At 38.3% G+C, this 26,544-nt stretch overlaps 2 protein-coding genes across 5 annotated transcripts in view; one reads left to right on the top strand and one right to left on the bottom strand.

Moving 5' to 3' along the window:
* The window catches only part of DYNC2H1 (dynein cytoplasmic 2 heavy chain 1), a 143,715-nt gene extending 131,917 nt beyond the window's left edge, over positions 1-11,798 (bottom strand). For 3 of the 4 annotated variants that reach the window (XM_021529338.4, XM_085575766.1, XM_085575767.1), the window contains exons 1-15: positions 10,648-11,798; positions 8,139-8,309; positions 7,474-7,609; positions 7,039-7,157; positions 6,341-6,485; positions 5,349-5,581; positions 4,979-5,113; positions 4,772-4,885; positions 4,496-4,607; positions 4,225-4,349; positions 3,317-3,492; positions 1,753-1,948; positions 1,073-1,168; positions 418-570; positions 209-307 (exon numbers count right to left, since the gene is read on the bottom strand). In XM_021529338.4, coding sequence (XP_021385013.3) covers positions 209-307; positions 418-570; positions 1,073-1,168; positions 1,753-1,948; positions 3,317-3,492; positions 4,225-4,349; positions 4,496-4,607; positions 4,772-4,885; positions 4,979-5,113; positions 5,349-5,581; positions 6,341-6,485; positions 7,039-7,157; positions 7,474-7,609; positions 8,139-8,309; positions 10,648-10,848 — 2,211 coding nt within the window. In that variant the 5' untranslated portion in view covers positions 10,849-11,798. Of the gene's footprint in view, positions 1-203; positions 308-417; positions 571-1,072; positions 1,169-1,752; positions 1,949-3,316; positions 3,493-4,224; positions 4,350-4,495; positions 4,608-4,771; positions 4,886-4,978; positions 5,114-5,348; positions 5,582-6,340; positions 6,486-7,038; positions 7,158-7,473; positions 7,610-8,138; positions 8,310-10,647 lie in introns of those variants that run through there. The other variant, XM_085575770.1, reaches the window with a different exon arrangement.
* A 68-nt stretch (positions 11,799-11,866) lies between these two features.
* DCUN1D5 (defective in cullin neddylation 1 domain containing 5) lies at positions 11,867-25,057 on the top strand. Its single transcript, XM_021529337.4, has 8 exons — positions 11,867-12,235; positions 14,798-14,880; positions 17,335-17,405; positions 17,806-17,897; positions 22,707-22,815; positions 22,906-23,010; positions 23,889-23,991; positions 24,739-25,057. Exons 1-8 carry the CDS (start codon positions 12,153-12,155, stop codon positions 24,792-24,794), a joined length of 702 nt encoding a protein of 233 aa, XP_021385012.1. The 5' UTR covers positions 11,867-12,152; the 3' UTR covers positions 24,795-25,057.
* Positions 25,058-26,544: the final 1,487 nt, after the last annotated feature.

Raw genomic sequence — 26,544 nt, 5'->3', positions numbered from 1 at the left:
AATATGACATAAAAAAAAATTATCTCCATCCTCCTCAACTGTGATTTTATCTCATGTCTGGCATTAACTAGAACACAGATGTTTTCCTACAACAACCAGTAACTCCTTAATTAGAATTAATTTAATCACACTACGTTTGAGTCTTAAATCTCGATTACTGTTGAAAAGTCAAATTTTCACAGTTTGCAGTAGGAAAATCAAACCATGCCTGTGACTCGAGGCTGGCAAAACCAGTTCTGAGTTCCTGAAGCCCCTCTTTCCAACGCTGCTGCTGCCGCAGTAGATCAATATTCATAAGCGATATGACCTGTTAAAAGAATGTTAAGGAATAATAAACATACTCATCAACATGTAAATTAAAGAAAGGTTAAGGTATGCTATAATAGACATTACTTCAATTTCATATGGAAAATGTACCTTTTGAATGAAGTTTGTGTGCCATTTTCTTAGTTTTCTATTTTCAGTGGAAATCCGTTCAGCAGCATCTTGGAGTTTTTGGATATAAGCCTCCAGTTCTCTGGGATTATCCCATGTTATTTGAGCTTTTCCTCCAGGACCTGATTTTGAATGCTTTATAAACACACAACCTTTGTAACATTTAATGACAAAAACGGTCTACCAACCAACATACAGAAGTGATAATATAAGAAATATGGTTTTATTCCTAGCAAAAATTGGAGCATCTCCCTTTCCCTTGGCTGCACTAGAGACAAAATAATCTGGTAAATCACAGACATGTAGGGGCATAGTATTATAGCTACATCAGTGCACTGGAGAAGGATCAATGACAGACTCCTAACAGAGTTTGAAATTGATCAACTGATGTTGAGACTGCTGCTCCACAAACATAAGCAGACATCTGAAGATGAGAGGACACCTTAAATGCCTCTCTTGATCTTTGTTCTGCACAGATCAAAATCAAAAATGTGGCATTAATAATTGCTAATCAACTTCACCTGTTTATCAAGAAACTATTTTTTTAATTACAATGCAATAAACACAGAAAAAGCAGCACAGAATATGCACAGATACCACTGAAAATAAAAAGACAAAGAGAGGGGAAGTCTTTCACCTTAATTATCTGTTCAAATGCTAGAGCAGATTGTAACATCATTGGCTTTTGACTCCAAATCATTTGTTGATCAATAGAATTATAGAAATGTGCCACCTGCAAAAAAACAAGTTTAAATTTAAATGGAAAAATAAAAAGTCTCATGTCACCTTTGCCCTAGCTGTAAGGGTATCCCAGATATCAATGACACCTCATGAGAAATTGAACTGAAATATAAGCCAAATATAAACATATGTGGCATTGAGTGCAATCAAAGAAATAGACCACCCACCCTCAAAAACCCTACACATACTTCCACTAAAATATTTGCTAATATATTTTCAGTTGAAAACTAGCAATGGTGAGGATAAGTTGCTACATTTTATGAGAATTCCCTTTAGTCGTAATTATAAAAAACTGAAACTAAAACAAGGTAATCAACTAATTACGTGTCTTATTTTTGTATATTCATACTGTAACTTCATATGGCTTTAATACTATATTTCAAAAGAAGACTCATTCTGAAATTGTGAAGCATATCTTTAGATTTGCTTTCTTTTATGGACTTCACTAATTTGTTCAAGAAAGAAGTCACTTTCATACAGACAAGCAAAATGGAAAGCTTAACACACAGACAGAAAAAAAAGGAAAGTTCAAGCAGGGTAGTCAGAACAGGAAGCTATTATGGCATACTCTTATACCTGCTTGAGGATGACCGCCTGCTTGCAGAACTTTTGGGCAGTTTTTGCAAGATGTTGGATTTTAGCTGGTATAGCAAACCCAAGTGCTGATAGCTGACGTACTTCTCTTAGCAGAGTCACCAAACGATCTGAGTAAAGTATGTTTAATGTTCCAGAAATGGGATCCAACTCCATCACAGGGCTATTAGCTTGGATACTGAACCAAAATCAATTATAATACTGAATATAATTTGATATTTATCCTTTCTTAGGTGCATTTTTCCATAATATAACAAACTATTCTAAACAGCTTGATGCCATTCTATTCTGTTTTTCTATGCATATTAGCATTTTAATTTACTCAGAAATTATTCCAGTAACCTTTCCTTTAATTCAAAGCCAATGAATATAAGATAGAATTAACAATGCCTATCATTTCTGCTTACAAAGCTTTTCAGGTTTGTGACGATAGTTAACATGTAACTCACAGCTAGACAGCATTCTAGATTACACTGTATCCATCACTGTCCCTCAAGCAGGAACCTTACCAGCCTCAGTCTCCTGCACTGCAAAGTGGAGAGAAAATAAGGACGGAACCAATTCTAAGAACCAGACCTTGCTTCAGTGAAGCATTTTGGTATATTCAGCCAGATGCTAATAAGAACATCGGCCTATTTTCAGACTTTATTTTTTTCTACTTTAGCAATGCTTCTACCACCATCCTTTCACAAACACTTCAGCCTTACTCATTTTTTTTAATTTCATCATCTCTTTTCTAGTTCCCATATCCATTGCATTCCCCTATGTAGGGAGCTACTTCTTTTCTTGTTCTTTCAATTATCCACTTCATATCTTTTAAAATCTTACAACAACAAAATTTTATATACTAATAAATTAGATGGCTGTTATATATTTGAGTATTTTCATTAAAATAAAAGTTTCCATTTAAGTATAAACTCCTGTATCCTCTCTAACTGTGGACAAATTCCTTTCAGAGGAATTTTGCAACACTCAGAGCTGAAAACAGAAGCTATGTGGCCAATCAACTAAAATGGTTAAAATATATTTTAGCATCCCATACAGAAATTTTATTATTTTGGGGAAAAAAAAAATCATTAAGTTTAAATTGACATGCCTACCCTTCTTTCATCTACCTTATGTAGACTGCAGAATTTCTTGTGAATAGCAATTAATTTGTTACTCTACACGTGTTATCTGTACATCACAGCTATATTCTCATCTAGTCTCTATACGTTATCACTGTAAGGATTACAACAGGCAACAAATAAAAACAACACACAAATCAAACATGTCTTTCATTCCAGGTGCTAACAGAAACTTCAAGATTAGTTCTTAATCTGCAATATTAGCTGTTAATTAGTAACCAATAATATTGTCCTGTATACTTCGCCTTACCAAGCAAGACTGGCAGGCAATGAAAGTATAATAAATTGCTCTATTTTGTCTCTCCATTCATTCTCAATCTTGTAATTTTTTTTTATTTCCTTTGTCAAGTTCTAATGAATTACACCATACTACAGATTTCATTATTTAATAAACATTACTTAAACAAGAGTGCACTTACCAAAGTCCTGACTTGGGATTTGATAATTCTGACTGGATATTCCTAGACCAATCATCAAATTGTTCTTGCTCATATACTTTCAACTGTTCCAGAAAACAATTTGCACTTTGAAGAAAAGTTTGAAATCCAGGTAAGTCAGAAAGAAGAGCCTCTGCCAGCTTGATAGAATCATCCACCTTAAACACAACAACAAAGAAAATACTGTTAACTGGAAAGTTTAACTTCCCAGTATTCAATCAGAAAAGAGAAATCACCACAATAAAAATCAGTATTACAAAACATCCAAGTGGGAGTCAAAAGCTGATTACAAAAAAAAAGTGAACTCTGAACTGTGTCCCAGATGTCTGAATTCTCTTTACAGTAAATTGGGTTTGAATAAGCTGTTCACTGACAATACTGACAACGGCATCCATCCCTATTAAGATACCCCAGGATATACCACTTAGTCTTTATTTAAGTCTCTGTAAAGGTACAGATCTACCACGAGTTTTCTGTTTTATCTATAAGGTCCATGACAATACTTCAAAGATATTTGAAATTTCAGAAGTAGACAAATTAAATTCCTAGTCAATACAATCAGTGGATATCTGGGTATCTGTAAATCCTAAAAATCCTAAATACAATTTTAAAATGCAAACTGGAGGGTAAAATTTAACAAAAACAACTACTGTATGAATTTTGGTCTTTCTTTTTTCTTTTTTAAGCAGTTCAGTTTACTACAAAAAGACTAAATTCTGGGTCTGCTAAGAAAATTCAACTTAGCAAGCAGCACCACTGATAAGGAGCCTTGATTATATAACTCTAGGGAGGTCCACAATTTTTTTGTATGGAATTCCCCACAGAAATGTCAAATACCATGTTTTACATTCTATGAAAAATCGTGTGTAAACAGAAACATAATCTGTTACCTTCAGTTTCAGCTGCTGTACCCATACAATATTATTGACAACTTCAGAAAGGTTCTTGCCTGACAATGGTCCAGAAACATCACCAGGAACACCATGGCATCGAGTTCCAAAGTCTGTCTCATAGTCTAACATATGCAAAAGATTCATTAGACCATAAACCTAATAGAACAACCTTAGATCACTATTGCAGTTATAACTAGGAAAACTGGCATAATTCTAGAAGTAAATAAAGATCCTAGCATTCACAAAAAAAACTAATGCAATTAAATACCTTTGACATAATCTTGAAGTGCTGCCAGCAATGTTTCCCTCTCAAAAAGCAATTCTTTGCTTATATTTGGGTGTTTTATCAGTTCCTTATGCTTCTGAAATATTTGAAGAAGCTGGAATATGAAGATTTTTAAAAGTTATCACTTTCTTATGAAAAAAAATTAAATATCGGCTGGTACCAGGCTCTAAGTACTTACTCCTATCCCCTAAACTGACTACTTAGGAATTAAATAATTTAATCTTCAGGAAAGTTTTCAGAATACAGAATTACCCATACCTGCTGTGGACTGTCCTGAATTTCTGAAATAAATTTCTTCAATTTGATTGCTATTTTTTGTTCCATTGGGGCAATAATTCTTTCATACTGAGAGACCGCTGCTTTCCATAATGGCTAGAGATAATGAGTTCATGTGTTAGTTTATGGTTATATACATTGCAGAAAGACACAGAAAGAATATTAATAAATTAAAAATAAGCATTATACCTCTGTGTAAGGATTATAGTGTACAGGATTTAGGCCAGCAAACGGTTCAAACACATGGGAAAGATGTAAAGAATCTTTTTCTCCAGCTGGCAAAAAGAACATAAGTTTTTCATGAAGTGTTCTAACAGTTAGCACCTATGAGGGAAAGAAAGTATTTGATATAACAAAAGTATTTTTACATAGAATTTATATTTACAAGTACATATCTCTATCCTTTTTATAAGAAACTTTTGAAAGACTCAGACAAAAAGATTATAGAATACTGATTCTGAAAATACTATGGAAGTATTTTAATTCCCTTTTTTAACTTGAAACAATGCTGTTTAATTCTGTGTCTTATGAAACTATTGTGTATCATTCAAACCTCTACCTCATCAAGACGCTGGCCAAGTTTGGCTATCAGTTCAGGGAAATATTTCTCATTTTTCCATGGATGTAGAGTGTAACGTTGCCATAGTTGTCCAGTTAGGTATTCACAAGCTGACACCCACTGTTCACAAACCAAGATGCCAGCCTGGATATTTTCTTTAACACTGTGAAAAGTATCCTCCCACAAATTCAAAACTGCTAATTTTCTCTGAACAAATCTGCCTAGTGAGCCACCTAGAAGACAAAAAAAGTGTAAAAAAACCCAAGATGTTTGTTTAAAATAATTGTTTTAAAGCTACACCACATTTCAATCACATTTAAAAAAAAAAAAAACAGTGTAGTGTCTTAATTTCAAACCACATAAATGCAGCAATAACCAATTATTTTGTTTCAGATTCAATAAATTGCTTGAATATCTCCAAGGTAAACAGAAGTTGGTCCAATATGTGAAGCAGATGGATTTGGATTCTGGATTCCACACACATGCAGCAATGGCTGTATCTGACTGCTCTCCACAACTCTTCCTCTCTCTCACACACACACACGTCTGGCAGGAGCACACACCCTCACTGTCCTACGCCTGTCCCCAAACATGAGCCTGGTGTCAAAAGAAAGAGAGAAAAACCTGTCTGCACATCCTGCTCTCACCTCCACAAAGACTGAACCACCTTTAATGGCAGTTTATGTAAATAAGTTTTCTCCTCTGAAAGAAAGACAGGGAGTAAAACAGAAGCACAACAAATCCAGTCCACTGCCTGAAAGGTATCCAACTCCATCTTCTATCTCCTTCCCAAACATGTGAAGGCATCTACCAAAACTGGCTGAATTACTACATACAAGAAGGCAAATAATACTCACGGATCGTAATTAGAAGCGAGCACCTTCATGCTGTGTGCTGTTATTGGTGCCTTTACAAGGAAGAAGCTCTCTTTTCAAGGAATCCTTTTACTTTTCTTGACTGTTCATTTAATAAAGACTGCATAAAAGGCTTACCTATCACATCCAAGAGATTATGCATGCGAGACTGTGGATAAGGATCATGTTCTGTTTGTCTCCACACACTATCAACAGTGTCCTTGGTAGCCTCCACCAAATCCACAACTTCCAATAATGAGAGAGTATCCAAGTTGCAATAATCCTAGAAAAAACAAATCCTTAATATATTTAATTTGCAAATAGTATTGACAAAACATTTACACTTTCCTGAAGCTGACAAGTGGTGTAGTGTCCTGAGGTTTACTGCACAACAGAATATGTCATAATCCTCTCAAAAAAACCAAGCATTTGTGTAAGTTTATTAGTGTGAAGTATTCACTGCTATCTGAAGCAGTGTTCAAGAAAGTGCTCTGTGGGTACCAAGTGTTGCATACCAGCATTAATAGTGTCCTTTTCATCTCGTGAGTCAATCCCCAGTTCACAAACTGTAGTATACAGTTGTACTTCCACAGCAGCTCCTAGTATTCAATGACCAAATCCACTCCCAATTAAATGATGGCATTCCCATGCACCACTATCACTACAAACTAGATGAATATCATTTAAAGTAGAACTTTGCCAAGAAAAAAAAAAGCTAAATAGTTATATATTAATTTATTTGGAAAGAGTGTACATATACTGACATATATTTCATAGGAAGAGTGGTTTTTACTAAGTCTAGAAATATATCACTGATCATACAAAATAAAACATACTTTTGCAATGTCCTCAAATAGGTCTCGAAAATATGAAGCTCTTTCTTTACTACACCCTTTATTTCCATGATGAGCACATTCTCTCCAGAACTGAAATTCATCTGTTGGTGTAAGTATAGCTGCAAATAAAAAAGAAAATATTTATATATTAAATAAATGAATGTTTATAAAATATGTTCAGTCAGAACATACTTTCTAAAGCAAATTTTTACATATGCTTAAGTAAGTATCTTTTAAATTCTGATCCTGAGTAGATGCAGTACAAAAGTCAACTCTGCTTTTCTGGCATGACCAGAAACAATTCCAGTCTATTAACAACAACCAGTTTTATTTCACACTGTGCAATTACTGGGAAACTTAAACTCTCAATTTGTAAATGGATTATTTACTCCAAATTCAAAGACTAACTATAAAAGACATAATTGCAAAACAAACCTCGCATATCATCTTCATTGAATTTTGTTCCTGTGTAACTGCAATCTGATCTTCTGAGAGCAGTACTCAAGCCAGCTTCAAGCTCACTTAAAAGTTTCTGGAGCTTGGGATCAAATGCTTTACTCCACTTCTCATCCTGTAATGAAAATTTTGAAAATTATGACTCACATGATAGAGCAATTAGTATTTTCTCCCCATTCATCTTTAAAAAAATACAAAATGCAGATTAAGTACCAACCACGTGGTGGGACAATGTAGCAATTTTTTTTCCCTAAAGTCAAGGAAGAGCACCTCATTCTTTTGAATTAACAATTCAGAATAATACTATAAAAAACATTGTTATCGCAAAATCAAAAGTCAGTGTCCAGGTTTACAAAGGCACCCTGAAAGTGTGTGAGCTGGTTTTCTACATTAACCATCAATTACCAGTGTATTCCTCATTTCCAGTCAGGCATATGTATGACCAGACTCTTCCTCTCATCCTTACTGATAGGAGCCTAAGTACTTTCTTTAACTTAGAAATTATAACTATCACCCATTGCTTAATATCCTAAAACATTTTGGTTTCATAGCATAAAATATTTAGCTCAGAATTAGGCAACATCCTATTGAATTCTAATGTCTTAATATAAATCTACAGAATATTAAACTAATATATTGCTCACCTTTAGTAATACTGGTGCAAAAACTTGTCGTACAGCTTGATAAAGGGTGTTGATTGGTGAATCTAGCATAGATGACACAAGAATATTACTGTGAAGATTATCTTCAGTAATTACATCAGGTCTCAGCTTAAAGAACACCAACACATTATTCTTTGAATCAGTAGCTTCAATCTGTAATAATAAAGAAAAGAAGATTTGTTTAGAAAGCCATTATTGACTGCTAAACTACATACACCATTTACGCAAACAATTTGCATCAAGAAAAAAAGTAAAATACCATATTACTCCCTCTAACCTCTGATAAAATTCTGGTAGTATTCGACTTGCACAGAATATTAAATATTTTATTATAATCATTTTTTAGTCCATAGGAACCTGACTTCCAAGATCAAATACATAAAGTCTTCTACAGCATATAATGTCTGTAAATATCATAATTTCTTACTATATTTTGAAAACTCTTTCTCTGGACAAAACAGAAACTCTGTCTTGTGCCTAGAGAAGCTAAACATGAAGCCTATTTTTTAAACTGTATTTTTATGCTACAAACCTTTGGGAATATTTTTCTATATATTCTAAATATTCTGTATGGTTTTCCTGAGTTTGTAAATACATTATTCGTAGATTTCTCAAGAACAGAGATGGGCATGCTCCTTCATCAGCAAAATCGTAAATTGCAGCATGACTAATGTTCCATCCACAGCCCAACCTATGGGTAAAATTTCAAAAATTGCCATAAAGTAATCACCGAAATTATTTGTGGCTGAGAAGGATTCATAGAACATGAAAATGTATTAAACATCTGATAAATTAATAGAAAAAAGACATGCTAAGTGAAATCCCAGATTCTGCGCAATTGCAAACATTTGTGTACTATTTTTCTGTTAAAGGAAAGAAAGCATAGTAAGAATAGCTTTCAGTTTAATTGGACAATATCAGTTTCATTTTCTTATCAAGTCTTTAGCCCAACTCCTACAGAAATAGCTTCACTGAGACAAGTACAGTGTATAGCACCAATATACATCTCATCTTCCACAGCTGCTGAAAGCTGCTTCATATTTTAGGCAGTGGTTCAGCAGCACCCCCCAAAAACTGGTACACATATGTGTTCATTCTTGCCTGAATACAGCAGGCACTAGACTTCACAGAGGATTAACCAAGGAGTTATGCAAGTTATGGGTCCACACGTGACATGTTGAGGACTCTTCACATGCTTCTTCCATGTGTGAAGCCACCAACATAACAGACGCCAAGTCCCTGGTCTCACTGCAGAATGACAGGTCCAATTTTCAAGACCTACACCTTGCCTGTACTCTGTGTGGCTGGCACCACACATGCCCTCCCTATGTGGTCACACTGAGTGCACATCACATCCCATGGCAGCAACCTGAAAAGTTGCTTGCTGAACACAAGACACAAGGCAGGACATTTCACACAACGGTCCTTGGATTTCCTCACAGCTGGACACATCCATTTGAAAAATGCATGCTTTGGACAAACACCCACCTTGGATTTGTTAAACATCAGTCAATGTGCTGCACACTGGGTCCCTTCCTCGCATGGAACAGACACTGCCTATGCAATCCTTTTGGACACCTGCATGCAGCCATGTCCAGGAAGAAATCAAACATCCGACTCCATGCCGCAGATCACATTGTCTCACATAGAGACAATATACAGTACATCAAAACTGCACCAACATGGGCACAATCTGCTAACAAAACATATTGTCAGCTGACCATAGGGTCTTTGTGGACTCTAAGGACAGTGCTCTTGTTTCAGCAAGGATAGAGTTAATTTTCTTACAGTGATGTATTTTGGGTTTAGTATGAGAATAAGGTTAATATCACACTGATATACTGCTTGCTGCTGAGCAGTGATTATCTGAAACCAAGGACTTTTTAGTGCTTCATTCTCTTCCAGTGAGGAGGGCACAAGGAAGCTGTGAGACAGCATGGCCAGGCCAGCTGATCCAAACTGGCCAGAGGGATATTCCATAGCACAGAGCATCCTGCTCAGTGCATGAGCTGGGGGGAGTTGGTCGGGAGACATTGATCGCTCCTGGGGACCGGCTGGGCATCAGTCAGTGGGTGCTGAATAACTGCACTGTATGTCTCTTGTCTCTCTTGGGATTTAGTCCCCTCTTTCGCCCCTTTTAATTACAGTTATTAACATTATTACTAGTGTGTTAGTAGTTAGCCATTATATTTTATTTCGTTTCAGTTATTAAACTGTTCTTATCTCAACCCATGGCGTTCTTTTCTTTCAGATTCTTCTCCCCGCGGCGGGTTTGGCGGACAGTCCTTATCTGCTGACTGGGGTTAAACCACAGCAGCCACCAGTAGCTTGCAGCAGACACAGATCTGCACAGATATTCGCAGGAGGGAGATGTCTCCCAAATCCGACACCAGCTTTTACGGCCGCCAAGCCTGGGCTGGCTCCGCATCCCCGCTCGCACGCCGGGACGCGGCGGACACGCGGGACCCGCAGGCGCCGGACACTACGGTACCTTGTTGGAGGCGCTGAGCTGCGCGCCCGAGTGCTGCACCACGAGCAGGAACTCATTGCCGTCGTCGAGGAAGCGGCTCAGCTCCGGACAGGAATGCAGCCCCGCGGCCAGGGCAGCGGCACCGCCCGCCGGGTCCAGCCCGAAGTAGTTGGCAGCCGTGGCTGAAATAAAGCGCTTCCTCCGGTCTCCCTCCCCGGCCATGGTGGCGGCACGTACCCCGCCAGGCAGGATCAAGGCGGGGGTGGATCCAGAGCGCCACGGGAGCACATGCAGGCGCTGGCGGGAGAAGACCCAAAAGGCTCGCGGCGGGAAGGACGGCGGCTCGCTCCGGGGCCCAGGGGGAGAGGCCCGGAGCCGTCCCGGCGCCGTCGGGACCCGTCACTATGGTGACCGGCGGTGGCGGCCCTGGCGCGCAGGCGGCTTAGCTCCGGGCGGCGCCGGGCAAGGAGGCGGCGGTCGACGCGCTCGGAAATCAGCGGAACGGGGCGGGACGGACCGGCCCGGCGGGCGGGGCGGGGAAGGTGCCGCGCTGCTCCTCGCACGGCAGCAGCGCCCGGGAGTCACCCGGGGCTCGGCCAGCCCGATCCGCTTCCAGGCTTCCCCCGAGTTCACAGAAGTATCTCTCCTGCCATCAGCTCCGTCACGGCGTCACGGCCGCTGCAGTACTTGAAGTGTTTCCCCCGCCCCCGCCCCACGCCGCTAGGGAGCCCGAGGTGCCCGGTACAGCGAGGCCGAGGAGGACTGCGGTCCCGGGCCCGGAGAACGCTGGGCGAGTGCTCAGACCGCCCACCGAGACCACAGGCTGGCCCGTGGTTGCCGGTGGTTTCGCGGGTCAGTTCGGGCGTAGCGATCCGCGCCCCGCTCGGCGCTCCCGGCCGCTTCCCTAGAGGGTCTCTAAAGGGACGGAGCGCCTCCCGCCCCGCCCAGCAGCTGCGCTTGACCTCGGCCACCGCTCGCGCCTCTCGGCAGCCCAGCCCCGAGCCCGCCTCCAGCGCTGACGGGACAGCCAGCTGCCCGGGGTGCGGGCAGTGCCCGCGCGGGTCCGAAAGCCCTGGAAGGGGTGGCGCTGCCCGGCTTGTTCCGCTGCGAACGCCGCGCTGTACCCGGCACGCCGGCTCCCGCTCCGGCCGGGAAACACGCGCTGCAGCCCCGCCCCCCCGGGGGCGGCTCCCGGCGCGGCCCCGCCCCGGCGGCGCTACCACTTCCTGCCGGCGCCGTCTGTGTCCGGGTCGTTCTCGCCGTTCCCTCCGCAGCCGATACCGCCCGCGCTCGCTCCCGCCCCCGGCGCGACACCCGCTTCTGCGAACGGGGAGGCGGCGGCGTCTGCCCGCAGCGAGCGGGGAGCGGCAGCGCCCGGTGGGGCTGGGGAGAAGCGGCGGGAACGGGGTCTCCTCTCGTTTCCTCACCGCCGGTCTCGGGAGGCGGCGGCGGCCAGGGGAAGGGAGCCCGGGGGAGCCTCGGCTGCGGGCCCCGGCAGCGGGGCGGCCGCGCCCCGAGGCAGGACGATGCCGGTGAAGAAGAAGAGGAAGTCCTCGGGGGTGGCGGCGGCGGCGGACGATACCGGCCTCAAGAAATGTAAACTCGGCAGGTACCGTCTCGCGGGGCGGCGGCCGGTGCCGGCGGTCACGTCCCGGGCCGCTCCTCCGCGGCCCCGGGGTGCCCGGGATGGCGGGCGGGCCTGTGCGGCCCGGCGGGGCCGCGGCCGTGCCGTGGGGCAGGTGCGGGGCTCGCCGTGCCGGCGGCGGCGTGCGGCGTGGGCACGCCTCGGCGAGAAACGCCACGGAACGGCTCCCGTTCCCGGCTGGCTTCGCCTTGGGCTGTACCGCAGGGGCCGGTACTGGCATTTGTCCTCATGTTCCTTCTATTTCCCTAGGGTAGGCGGCTCTCCTCGCTTTAAGGTTGCCAGTACTCAGTGTCTGTGCTAAATCGTCGTTTCCTCCTTTTTTCTTCTCCCTCCAGCCCCCCCCCTCTTTTTCTTTTTTTTTCTTTTTTTTTCTTTTTTTTTTTTTTTTTTTTTGCAGCGAATTGGAAGGATTGGTCAGCACACTGGAAAATAAGAGCAGGAAAGGTTTCTCTGATAAATTCAGGAGTCGGAAGCATCTTGTTCATTAACTACTATAAAAAGATCGCTTTTTGCCATGACGCCCAAAAGTTGCTGTTAGAATGATAAACCATTAGCACGGTGCAGCAGGAGCTTACAGTGTGTCTTCCCAGAAGGAACTGCCTGCTTCATGTATTAGACCTTGTTAAGTATGCCAGTAAAGCAGTAGTTACTACTAAGGTCCTGAGGACATGAGGATACCAAGAACTTGCGAAATCAACACTACGGGAATGGCTATTGCAAAAATTTGTGGCAGATGGCCTTTCTCGTAGGCTGGCCAAACTTGAGCTTAGAAGTACCCAGGCTCTTACTTTGTTATGACTCTTCATTTTGAGTAACTGTTCTAAAGCTCACTTTTTATGGTCATTGATGACCTTTTAGTTTCAGTCAGTTTATTCATTGCCTATAAATAAGTATTCTTGTGCCAGCATTATTCTCTGTTCCACTCTACTCCCTCATGGTTCTGCCTTAAAGTACATTTAGGGGGAGCACTTCTGTTTTCTCATACTTTATTTTGTATACTTTAAAAAACTAAGTTATTTTGTTTTGTAATATCAACATTGAGTTTCCTTGCTCATCTTAGCACTTGTTTTCATGTGTTCACTATCAGTTTGTCTTTCTAGAACACTTAACTGAAGTTTTATGATCTTAATTTCTTTTACTTAAAGTGTTTTCATAGCTTAGGAAAAAAAAAACCACAGGTTCTACAGGGAGCTAGTTGTTAGGCAAAAACTATGATGTAAGTGAGAGTTCATGCTAGGTGATCAGAAAATGTTAGATACACAAGCATTTTTGGCATTATGTTCTTGCACAACAAATTATTGGTAATATTCTTTAGTAAAATCAGTGATTACAAATAGATTTATGTTAATCTGGATAAAGCCAATAAGCAATAGCATACCATATGACTGCCTCTTTCTGGTGGCTTGTGTTCCTAATGTCAATTGGATGGATGGATGAATGTTTGTAGGACTCCTTTAATTCTAGCTTTCAACACAGAAGGCTGCTTCTTCAGAGTGTTGTGTTCTTCTCCACTGAAGCTAAAAACGACACATGGGGAGTTAAAGTTGTTCACCCCTCTCAAAATTGAACTGTTCTTCTCCTGCTTGATGATTTAATTTTAAAATTATAATGTGGGAGCTGCATAATTTTAAATCCTCTCATATGATTAGTTCTCACCTCATTGTTAGAAATAACCTTAGCTCGTTCTAAAAGTCTATAATTTGCGTGTGAAAGGAGGATGCATTGAAAAGGTGCTGCGGCTCCTTACTGACTGAAGATGTCTTTGTGTAGCCCGTGTTGGTGTTTGTACTGGAAGAAATTCTGTGCATTCTTTTAATGAATGATGAATTAGGGAATTCACTTCCTAGGCAAACTGGGTTGTGTGTTACATAATGAAGACAATGATGGGGGAAAGCTGTGTGTGCTGAGCAGCTTCAGTCTCATCACAGATTGCACACTATTATTCTGGTATATGTAGCAAATATCTATACAATTTGCACATTCTTAATTACATGTATAATGTAAACCAATTGACCAAGTTTTTTCCCAAAATTGGATGGTTAACTATAAATAGCCTGACTTTTAAATATATCAAACTCTGCAGCTTCTGTTGACCTTAATGGGATCTGTGCATGTTCAGCACTCTTGAAGATCAAGCTGCTTATTAGAGACCTAACATTAAATGCCTGTATGTATAAATAAAAGTAGATAATAAGGCATTTGAATTACTGAGAAGGTGATATTTTGGCCATCTGTGTGGGTTTTTTTGTTTGTTTGTTTAATATCTACAAGATAACAGTACTGCATTTCAGAAAAAGTAGTAGATGCAATAAATTAAACTATAAGATTATTGTAATCTAAAGGTAATTTTATGTCTCAACAGGAGTTGAGGATGACCGTTGACTTCTTTGAAATTCAGCATAAGTGTAGATGTGAAACAATTTAAATAGATTAATAATAAATGTTGTGTAATTTAATTTTTCCTGATTTTCATATGTCTTATTAAAATAACACTCTTCAACCGTGTGTTTCTATTTGCTACTGCAGATCACAAGCATCTGGTAAAGTAATAAGTGGAGAGGAGCATTTTTCAAGCAAAAAGTGCCTGGCTTGGTTTTATGAATATGCAGGTAATATGCAATGGATTTGTGTTTGAAAATATATGGTTTAATTTTAAATAAAGCAATACATAAAATACTACTTGGATTTTACTTTTTGTATGCTGATGTAAACATAAAAATATGTTCATATTTGCTTCCTTATGATGCACACTTGAATTAGGATAGTTTTTATTATTACCTTCTTGGTATTTGTTCTTTTTGGCTTACATTTGTTTACTCTATGTTTTGTAACTTTAAAATGAAATAACAGATATTGAGCAGTACAATGTTGAGCCAGGATATAATGAGTGATTCTATTTCTTGCTTTGAAATTGGCAATTAGTGATCAGGACATTGAGAGATAATTCAGATTGATGCTTATGTATCTGCTTATATCTTCTTTGTGATCATATTGGAAGACTAATGATATAGGTCATGATTTAAGCTCCTTGGATTTCTGTTTAACAAAACAAAATAATAGAGGTTTATATTGGTTTTCCATCTGAGAATTTGTACTAACATTTTTTATATTCTAAATACTTTTATTTATTTTATTCCAGAAGTATTTGAAGTAGCCTCTTTGAAATAACTCACAATTGCCATCAAATAGCTGCTTTCAGTGAATGTGCAGTGTATTTTGCAGATTTTACTACACTATTATTGCTATTTGTTTACCAGTTATATGGTTTCTGAACTCAGGATTTCTAAATTGTTGTTAATTTCTTGTCTAGTCACTACTTAAAGTCCATCATAACTGGTTGATGATTAAAACTCATTAATTGCCAAGTCTTAGTATGGAGAGAGCTGCTAATTTATCTGCCAGCAACTGGTTTGAGTATATTTGTCAGGACTAATATTTTCCTTGCAGCCAATGAACTTGCACACCAATGAGCTATCTTGTTTATAGTAATCTGCTCTCTATTAATTTTCTTGTGATAAATCTATTTGCACATTCTTTAGAATTAATGTCTATAAATTTTGGCATTCAAGAATTGAATGTAGGAGGTTATACTTTTAGTTGACCAGCAATCAATAAATGCCACATTTCCAGTGCAAAATAGAATTCCAGTTAAATTATATACAATGGGAGATAAAATGTTTCCATTAAAAGATAAAACTATACATACACATATATGTATATGAGCTTTTCATATGATTTCTGGACCAGAAACACTTATTCAAGCTTTTACTTGTCATTACCAGTGAAACCTTGTATGTGCTTCTCTTCATAATTTGCTTTTGTTTTTTTCCTTTTAGCATTTTCTATCTTAACACTGTTTGGCCTTGCTTACTTAGGCAAAATGTCCTTTGCAATATTTTTATTTTTCAGGAGGTGGGGGTTTGTCATCTTAAGTGTCAGTTGGATTTTATTTTTCTGTAAAAGTAGCCATTCTCAATAGGTTTTATTGACAATGTTCTTATCTCACAGTGAGTAGTTATTCAAAGCAGATTATCCAGATTCTTAAAGAGCATTCTGCCTACAGTGGCATCAGACAAAGTAGAGACAGGTTGATCTAGGACTCTTATCTATTTATTATAAGTAGCAATATTTGCCAAAATGTTGTGAAGTAGTATGTTGTTTTGGAAGCTAAAAGCTTTGCCTTCTACATGAGTTCATACTTGATAAATGTTAATGTAATGATCCAAGACCTATTAAAATACTGTGTTGACAGGCCTTTTAATAATATTTGGCTGCCCAGTACGAGTAATTTTTGGATGCTTAGTCAAAATAACTGAAGCCAGCGAGAGATTAAAGGAACAAAATGCCCTCGACTCTGTCCATATGCACTCTTTCAATGCACTGTTTTGCTGCATTTTAGAGGCTTTCATATTAAAATGGAGAAATGACAGCATAACACTTGTGGTCCTAATCAATTTCTTTTCATTGCACCCCTGAACCTTTTTTTTGCTTTGTATATGACTAACGTGCTCAGCATTTCTTCAATTTGTTATCACTTTGTCTTACTCAGCATTGTAAAACTCATATTATTTTCAGATTCACCCTCCTCTGTTTTAGCATAAACCTATAATGTTAGCACCATCCAAAGAATATCTGTAATAGTAGCTCAGACAGAATTAGATTTTTTTGTTGTTGATGAAATAATTTTTTGAAGAACATTATTCATAAAGTAACTTCAGCAGAGAGTAGTGGTACCTAAATTGTCTTAATTGACTGCCACAGTTATTGGTGTTGAGCTGTGTCAATAGGAAGCTCTACGGATTCTTTTGAAAACTCAGATACAAAATTGAAATGGCTCAACTGCTGTCATAGGGAGGCAGTGCACAGAACAAACATTCTGGTGTAGCACATACATGTCTACACAATTGCACTTGGTAGAATAGGTCTAGCTTAAAAGCTACCTAATAGTGTAATTCAATGTTTTAGAAATACTTTGGGTACAATATAGCCTAATTATTGTGCATTACCCTTATGAGCAGTGAATGTTACTTGGATTTCACTCTGGTGTGGTTTTTGCTTTGAAGGTCCTGATGAAGTTGTAGGCCCTGAAGGAATGGAAAAATTCTGTGAAGACATCGGTGTTGAACCTGAAAATGTAAGTTTCTTTCATAGTGCTAATAACACCTAAGGGGGTATTAGATAATATTAAGTTGTGTAAAACTCTTAATTCCACTAAACAAAGAGTTTTTAGTCTTCCTACTTGTAGGAGCTGCTCTACAACATTTCAGCTGAATACATCAATTATACTTGGCTGATGTGTGAGGGTTTTTTGGGTGGGTTTATTATAGTAATACTTAATTTTCAAAAATTGAAATTGGGGAAAAAATTGCATGTAGCTAAATTTTTTAATGGTAACAAATATGAAGCCCAGGCGCATACCACAACTGCTAGAATGTTTGAATGCTTTGGAGTTTTATTCTTGGACATGACTAAATCAGCCTTTTCTTACATACTTACTCATTTTCCTCCCCTTATTTTTATTTTGTTTCTTTTAGATTATTATGTTAGTTTTAGCCTGGAAACTAGAGGCTGAAAGCATGGGATTTTTTACCAAGGAAGAATGGTTAAAAGGAATGACCTCATTACAGTAAGAGTGTTTTTACATATCTAATAGAATGTTCTGATTTTATGATTGTACCTGTAACTTAACTATTCTTAACTATTCTATGCTCTGTTTCATGTATGTTAGAAATAAGACACAAAAGAAAGCTGGCTTTTAGTTCTTGTTTTGGTCTACTAATGCAAAATTAATCTGAGTTCACTCAAAGGATTGAGTTATTGTCTAAACCTAGTTAAGTCAGGTTTTGGTGGCTTCCTTTTCTTGCAACAATATGCTAAAATACCATTCTAGTTAGCAGATATACTTATGTGCATCTCCACATCTACTTATTTATATCTCAGCACTTATATTATGGAAAGATTTTACTGATTTTTGAGCTTTATAGATGAGAACTGCATGGATAATAATTTTGGCTATTGGTGTTACTAGATGTACATCAGAAGCCATGTTTAGGTTAAATAACACCTTTTCAATTTGTAAATTAACTTATTTCTCTTTCTGTTTGCATTTGAATTTTTGGTGAGTTAATGCTCTGCCTGAAGAGATTGTTTCTTACATTAATCAGCTTTTTGTGAGGCTTAATTCAGTTGTTACTTTTTGTTTGTTCTTGGTGTGACTACTTGTGGTACCCTAGTGTTTTAAAGGTGTCTTGTTATGACACTGCATTTAATATTGCAGCTAGAGCACAGTGGGAAAGAGGGCGTGATTTTTCCCTTGCCCTGTCAGTTGTGGATTGGCGTGGGAAATTGTATCAGGCATATACCACCCTCTGGTTACTCAAAACTATGGCTCTGGACTGACTCTCAACTCTCAGTTGATTTGGGATCAGGCTTCTGATAGATGCCTTGATTATTTTGTGACTATCACCAGAAATTAAATTAGGTGCTGGAATGATTAGATTATCTGTAATTCAGGAGTACAGATTAGATTCTGGGTGCATGATTTTTCAGATGCAGTGAATGGGTATTGGTCACTTATCTGAAGTATTTAATTTTTATGCTTCTATTTTAATAGAAGCTTTCGAGAGTTAGCCAATCTCACAGAATGCAAGCACAAAGATGTATGAAATCAAGCACCTGTTCAGAGCTGATGCTTCAGACTTTGTTTCTAATAATTTGCTGACTGAAAATCCTCTGGTTCTTTTCAGAACAGAGCTGGTCATGCTGTAGTCTAAATGTGTTTAATACTGAAACTAGGGTGCTGCTGTGCATTTTCATAGAAAGACTTCTGGCGAGAGCACTTGTCTAAGCCTAAAGCAGTTAATGTGTATGTTTTGCTTCTACTGTTGCTCTCTAAAAAGCTGGCTAAGCAGCTGGGTGAAGCAGAGATGCTCACATAACTCAAAATCCATTGGCTAAAAATACTTGCAGATTTTGGCTGGGAGTGAGTGAGCAGCTCTGTGATGCTTAGTTACTATCTGGGGTTAAACCATGATGAAAGAAAATATAAACCTGTAGACTTGTGCTGTTGTTGCTTACTAGGAATGGAGGATCATATTACGGGATATCATCTGGAATGGGGTTATTTTCCCTTGAAAGGTTTAACACAAGTTTGAAGGAAAAGGGGTTTACACTTGAAACAGTAAAATATTACTGGATGCTTGCACAGCTTATTTTTTTTTCTTTTAATTTTTGCATGAATAAATGAGATTTAAATGCATTAAAGCCCCAGATTGTATTCTACATAGACTTCTGTTACAGAATCTTTATTTCAAAATATGTAAAATGTCACACAAGGTAACTGCATAAGCAGTGCTGTGTGGAATTCAGCTCAATAATAACATACCTAAATGTTTGGTTTATATGCAAGAGCTGGATTTCTTAAACTCTTCTTGTAATCTTTGGAGATCCAGTCAGTGTAATAGAGCCTAGGGAAGTATCCAGTTTGCCCTAAGACCTAATAGTCACCTGAATTGCTCTTAGAGGTTGCTTGGCTAGTCCTCTATAAATGGTAGACCTGGAGCTTAGGATATCTATCTCTAATCTGCAGTTAGATGGCAGCATTTGGGTACCTGAATCTTGAAGTGACATTCTCTCTGCATATTGTTTCATAACACACTGGTGAAGTTTGCTGTTTAGAGATGGGTAAAATAAGTGTGTGGTGAGGTAGATACTGCCAAAGTTAAGGTGAATTGAGGCCTAAATATCATCTTATGAGACCTTAGCAACTTAGGCTAGGAGGTTTCCAGTACGTTTTGTAGGCAGGACGAATTCTGCCACATGTGTGTGTGTGCATATACATATATATGTATGTATATATGTAAGCTGTCTTCATAGCAGAGAGAATCAAGTATCTCTGCTAGACCGATTATTTCATCCTCCTTAGGATGAAATGTATATACTAACATTAAACGCTTTTGGTTTAATGTTTGTATACATCTTACTGATTTTTCTTTTAGTAGAAGACAAGTGAAATATAAAACATTGGAATATCTGAGTAGGAGTTAATGAATCATGGTTTTGTTCATGTTAGCTATGCCTCAGATTATCTCTCTACCTCAACAGAAATTAAAATGCATCCACTTTGTGGTGATAATTTTAGTTTTGTTAAAAATGTGACATAGGGATGAGAAGAGAGTGTTGTAAGCTAATGTCTACTTTTGTTGATCTTGAGGTAACACTATTTAGTGCTATCTTTCAGTAAAGACAGTTTGAGCAATCGCATCTTTTTCTAGTGTCTGTACAGAAGTTTAGTGTTAATTCACTTGTGCTAATTAGAATGTTCTTCTGATTATTAGGAAGATTATTCTAAGTATGGGTGATTTCAGTCATCTGTTTTATGATAACAAGCACACAGGCAGCTGTACCTCTATAAAAAGGGAGTTTAACAACTCCTTGCCTCTTTTTGGGAGGAAAGTCAGTGCTAGGTACAGAAATGCCCTAAACAGCTATAATAGAAATATGTCTGTGTGTCAGGATCAAGAGGTTGGTGCTGGTCTGAGTATGATCCATTTGGCTTTTTGGTTATAAATGCACTAATAATAAATTGCTTAGGAGTTGTGACACTTAGTAATTGTTCATTTTCATACCAACTTTTTCAAAAGAATCAATTGTGTATTAAAATACACATAACCAATAGTATAGTAGACAAACAGCTGGTATTTTACTTTGCACTTAGATTTATGATTATTTGAACAATTTTAACAAAGTAGTTTGCAAGAAATTTAAACATACTGAAATTTGTATTTACCCATGATATGGTAAATAATCTGTTGAATTATATTTAACAATGTGTGGTAAACCCACTATAAATATTTTATATGTCACTAGTACACTTATGACTTGAACATTTAGGTAGATCAAATAAGTAGATTTGTCCTCAAATATGTAGAACATTTGGGTGGAAGTATGAAGCTTTGCACATAGAAGAGATATGAATAAAAAACACAATGCCTTTCTAGCATAGCAAAATGCTATGCTAGAAAACCCCCAGTTTTAAGGGTTAAGTAGTAGCATACAGACCAATTAGATGGCTGAAGCCAAAAAAAGTAATTTTATTTTTAGTTCTAAAGTTCTTCTCAATTTCTCGTATGGTTTATCGCAGAATATACTAGTTGTCATCTGAATATGTAGTGTAATTAGCTAATAGTTTTATTTATTTTGCACCAGTGTTGGCTAGGACTCAGTGCTGCTTTAGGTAGATGCTGCTAGAGACAAGAAATAATAAAAGGTTGCATCATTTGGAATTGCTACATTTGTCTTGTTGCAGTCTGAGAGACAGACTGACAGACAGCTGTGCACACACAAGCTGGCAGATCTAAGGAACAGGAAGTATCAGCTGTGGGCAAAGTACAGCACCAAAGCCCAGCATCTCGGCAACCTGCAGTACCCCCAAAGGGCCCTTGCTGGGGGCCTGTGTGACAAGTCCATGTGGAGCTGTTAGAGGTGCAAATGTATTCTCTGAGAGGCAGGCTGCAAAAGGGGGACACATAACCAAAGGAAGTAGTTATGTACACTGCATTTCTGAAAGTATGCTTCTTTACAAAGGATACAAGGCAAAGTAGATAATTTTTTTAATTTATTCTTTTTTAGTCATGGCAGCTTTTTTGTAGGAATAAAATATCCTTTTATAACTGTTGTATTGGCTGAGTATTTTCTGGAGGATTTTCAAAGTTAAATTGCATTCTCCTTTGCCATTGGTGAATCTGACCCATTTTCTATTTAGAAACAAAATTCTTTGCTGAGTGAAGTACAAGGAGATCTTTCTGCCAAAGGGTTATTTTTGCCAAAGCTCTATGCTGTTGTCTAGTGGATCTGTAGGTTTTCATACAGCCTTTGATTTTTCAGTTGAATAACTACTGTTTCAGGTGATTAAGGTTTTATCAGAGCTTGCATTTATCAGTCATAAAACATGAGCAGACTAGTATGTTTTGCAGAGTGCCTGCTCAATCCTGCTATTTGTAAACACACACTTCAAAACTATATGTTTAGGGTTTGTGTTTTCCCATTATTTACAGCTGGATTTTATCCCTTAGTGCACACTGAATGATGTTTTCTTCAAACATTGATAGTGATTGGAAGATAACCTACTGCTGGGTATGAATATAGATTAGAGTTTGGAATTAAAAGACTATTGTTTGAGATGTGAAGCATGCACTTCATATTATGTTGCTGATATATTTAAAACAAAAAACATGTTTACAGAAGCCAGCATTCATCATTTCAGTGAGCTGCAAATATTGAGCATGTTCAATAAGTCAGTTTCACAGTATTACTCCTGTATATCTAATGATTGTGTTTTGGCAATTTTAATTTTTTAAGTTTGCTGGCATTTTTTTCACTGCTTAATGTTGTGTTTTGAACTCCTAATGTTTTTATTATGGTTTTTTTGTTTAAGGTGTGACTGTACAGAAAAATTACAGAGTAAATTTGACTTCTTACGGTCACAGTTGAATGACATTTCATCCTTTAAGAATATCTACAGATACGCCTTTGATTTTGCAAGGGTAAGACTGCTGAAATGTTAGGGAAGTTCTTTTATTTATTCAGCAAGCTTGTACTTGATTGGTTTCTGTGCTTTCTTTATTCAACCTTAGGAAAAAGACCAGCGAAGTCTTGATATTGATACTGCAAAGTCCATGTTAGCTCTTCTACTTGGAAGAACTTGGCCACTGTTTTCAGTATTTTATCAATACCTGGAGGTACAAGTTTCCTTAACTTTGTGAATGTTGGCATAGTAGTTGGACTGTTCTGTGAGAATACTGTGTTTATTTTACTCACGAATATATCCATATTGCTCCCTTTCCCTTGGTCAATGTGCTTATGAAACAGTGATGTTCTTGTATGCATCACAGATCCTCATCTTCCTCCCTGTGCCTCAGCCCCTTTTCTTATCAAAGGCAGCTAAAATTCTGTCTTGATTTTACTGTAAATATAAATTTGAAAGCAAGTAGTAGAGCCTCACTAGTCTCTTCAGCTGCATCTACACTGCATTTCAAGTTTGCTTTGTGCAGATATAGTGTGAAGGTACCTCAATCTCTGACTCTCTTTGGAAGATTTCAGTCAGCTCAGCTGCAAGTGACGGATTAAAGTGAACGGATGTATAGGTTGTGGAACACATAGGGCTTGATATTATTCCCTGGCTTCAAAACAGTGCTAGCACGGCAAAGTAGATGTCCTTATGATCATAATGTATTGTACCCTGGAGAAAAGACTTTTTTTTTTTTTTTTTTTTTTTTTTTTTTTTTAATAGTTCATTCTGGAAATATATCTCAGTTAGATATGCCCCACTTCAGGGCAAGGCAAAAATATACCAGGTTTTGATGCTTAGAGTGGTGACTTACTGATTTCCAGGTTTTGAGGAACTGGATTCTGCTCTGATCTTCCACGAAATCATTTTATGTCATTTCATAACTATGAAGTATGTTAATGTGTAGTATTTTTAGAAATGGAAAATCAAGTAATAGCCATTGTTACCCCTTAAATAGTTTGTTAGGAACTCATTGAAGATAAAATAAGTGTGATGCAGGAGTACCAAATGCCACTTGACGTTTTAATATTTTGAAATTACTTTTCCTAGCAATCGAAGTATAGAGTTATGAACAAGGATCAGTGGTACAATGTACTAGAGTTCAGCAGGACTGTTCATGCAGATCTTAGCAACTATGATGAAGATGGTGCATGTAAGTATTCTTAATGTTTTGCTTATTCAAATATTAGCAGAGAATGTTAAAATTGCATAAAACAAACTTCTATAACAGAAACAATGCTGTAAGGGTTTTTTTTCCCAACGATGAATAGAAAAACAGCCCTGATAACCATCCATCTTCAAGCTGCAGATATTAATTTTTTACCTAATTGTTTGTCAGGGGTATAGTGTGTCAATACTATGATGGTTTAATTGAGCCAGCTTGTATTCAGTGAGAGTCTAATGAAGGTGCTTGCTGCATGCAACTGTAGACTTGCAAGTAGAATTATAAACAGCAAACTCTTATTTTGTACTAGTATATAATAAACTGTAGCTTAACAATTCTTGCCTACCTGCTGGTACTTGGGGTTGAGCTCATCACCTGGCTGGTAGTCAGCCATGCCATGACTGAATTGCCTAATTCCTGTTTTGGTCCATGTTCTAATTATTCACCATTTTGAAAACTTTGGTAAGAAGGAATTAGTTGTGCTGACTTACAAGATTATTTTTATGCTTTTCATTCAGTTCATCCACCTGTAAGATATTAGGAGCAATTTTTTCCATAAATTTCTTTTTGTGCACTTTTTATCATCCTTGGATTGGAATGACTGGCACTAATTTATGGGTATTTTACCATAGGATTGACATGGATGTTTCCTAGACCAGTAGTTTTAACCCTCATACTTAAAAAGGTGTTTGAAAGATATTGCCAATTATAACTCCAAGTTTTGTCCATTTGCAGGGCCTGTACTTCTGGATGAATTTGTTGAATGGCAGAAAGTTCGTCAAGCGTCATAGCAAAAATTCAAAAGAAAATGCAAAAGTTTTTTTTGTGCCCACCTGTACACAAAGTAATGAGAAAAACAAAGGATTGCATTTTCATTCATAAGAAAGACTTTGCAGTAATTTTTTTTTTCCTTTTTTAAGGAGACTTTCTTGTTACATGTGATATGGGCATTGAACCACACCTCTTCTGAGACTGAAAGTTGGAGTTCTTGTTTTGAGTCTTATGTTTATAGCATTTATTTCAGAACAATAAAGATTCAGATTTGTGACAAAGGCTTAAATGTGAAGGATGTCCCTTGAATGTGAGTGTGGTGTCTATTTTTAAAACCAAATCTATAAGATATCTTTCTCAGAAGTGCCCTTTGCTATGAATTTTTGAAGACCTTAAAAATGCTTAATTAGTGCTGTTGCTTGCTGTTGGTTTGATTGTCTGTGTGGCAAATATTAGAAAGAATGAGTGATTTTGGAAGCCCCGGGTGGGATTGTGCTAATTTACGTAGTAAGTATTGGTTATGGGTTGTGCCACAGTTTTCAGCTCCTCGTGGAGATAAAGGCCTTAAAGTCCTGCTTTTGGTTTTTATTTCTTTGTTTACTCCCCACCCAGTGGCATGGCATTTAATGGCAGGCCCTTTCAAAGCAGAAGGGTGTGGAGCAAATGGCTCTGTGTGCAGAATGGCTGAAAACTAGTTGTGTCTACTTCAGATGCTGAACACAGATACTCTTTGGTACAGCAAGGCAGCTTCAGATTTTTACTGCTATTTAGGCTTTTTGGATTGCTTTGTACAAGTGCAATTTATATTCTAAAAGGGAAAACTGGGAAGTCTTGGTTTCAAGCTTTGCTTCTTAAGTGTTTTAGACTGGAGGCACTCATAACATGACTTTTTTTTTTTCTCTGGATGGTTTTCGTAACATAAATCAAGAAGCAACTGTTTCATCACCTACTTTTGACCAAGTAGCAGGCTGTATGTAACAGGATATTACATGTCATCCTGTTACTTGTGTTCCGAGTCCAAAAACTGTGATTGCCCTTTTAGGCATTCAGTATTCATGACAGCCTTTAAATACAGTAGAAGTTTCTCACTCTACCTCCATACCCAGGAGACCCAATGCCACCCTTGAGAAGGAAAGGAATTTTAATCAGTAAATGTGAAAAACCAAACCACAATGAGTGAATGAAGCATTTGCAACTTCTGCTTTATTATATAAATGCATAATACAGACTGTGATAATACCAGGAGACTCAATCAGTGATCAAGGCCTCAGTGTGCCAAATATTTTAACAAGTGTAATAAGAATAGACAATGTAAATTAGGCATGACTTGAAGATCTTTGCCTCAGGGAAATTACTTCTGTTTCGCACATCCCTTAGTCAGAGTAACAAGCATAAGTTTTCCTGTCCTTAAGGAAAGCTGTCTTTCCAAGATGATTTTTTTTTTTTTTAAGAAGGATAGAGAAAAAAGGAAAGGTATGAAGAGAAATCAAGTTATAAACTTGTGCTGTGTGCCTGTGCTCTTGTGCTACCAAGGACCACAGCTGTAACTTCTCTAGAGATGTGCTTGCTGTGGGGGCTGCAGGACACAGTGCAGTGGTGGGCTGTTCTGCGAGTCACCTTGATCTGTAGAAGCTTGATTTCACCCAAGTGAGAAAAGCACCAGAGGAAAAAAACCAAACAACTGTTGAGATACTTGGAAGATTTCTGCTTGTGCAATGGCTAGTGTCTGTGTGCATGTAAACAGATGCACTACAGCTGCTCTAAATTTTT

Source organism: Lonchura striata, chromosome 1 (assembly GCF_050655825.1).
Source record: "Lonchura striata isolate lonStrDom1 chromosome 1, ASM5065582v1, whole genome shotgun sequence".
In the NCBI taxonomy this organism is placed as follows: Eukaryota; Metazoa; Chordata; class Aves; order Passeriformes; family Estrildidae; genus Lonchura; species Lonchura striata.
The sequence above is the reverse complement of the archived record's forward strand: the minus strand, read 5'-3'. Positions and strand labels throughout refer to the sequence as shown.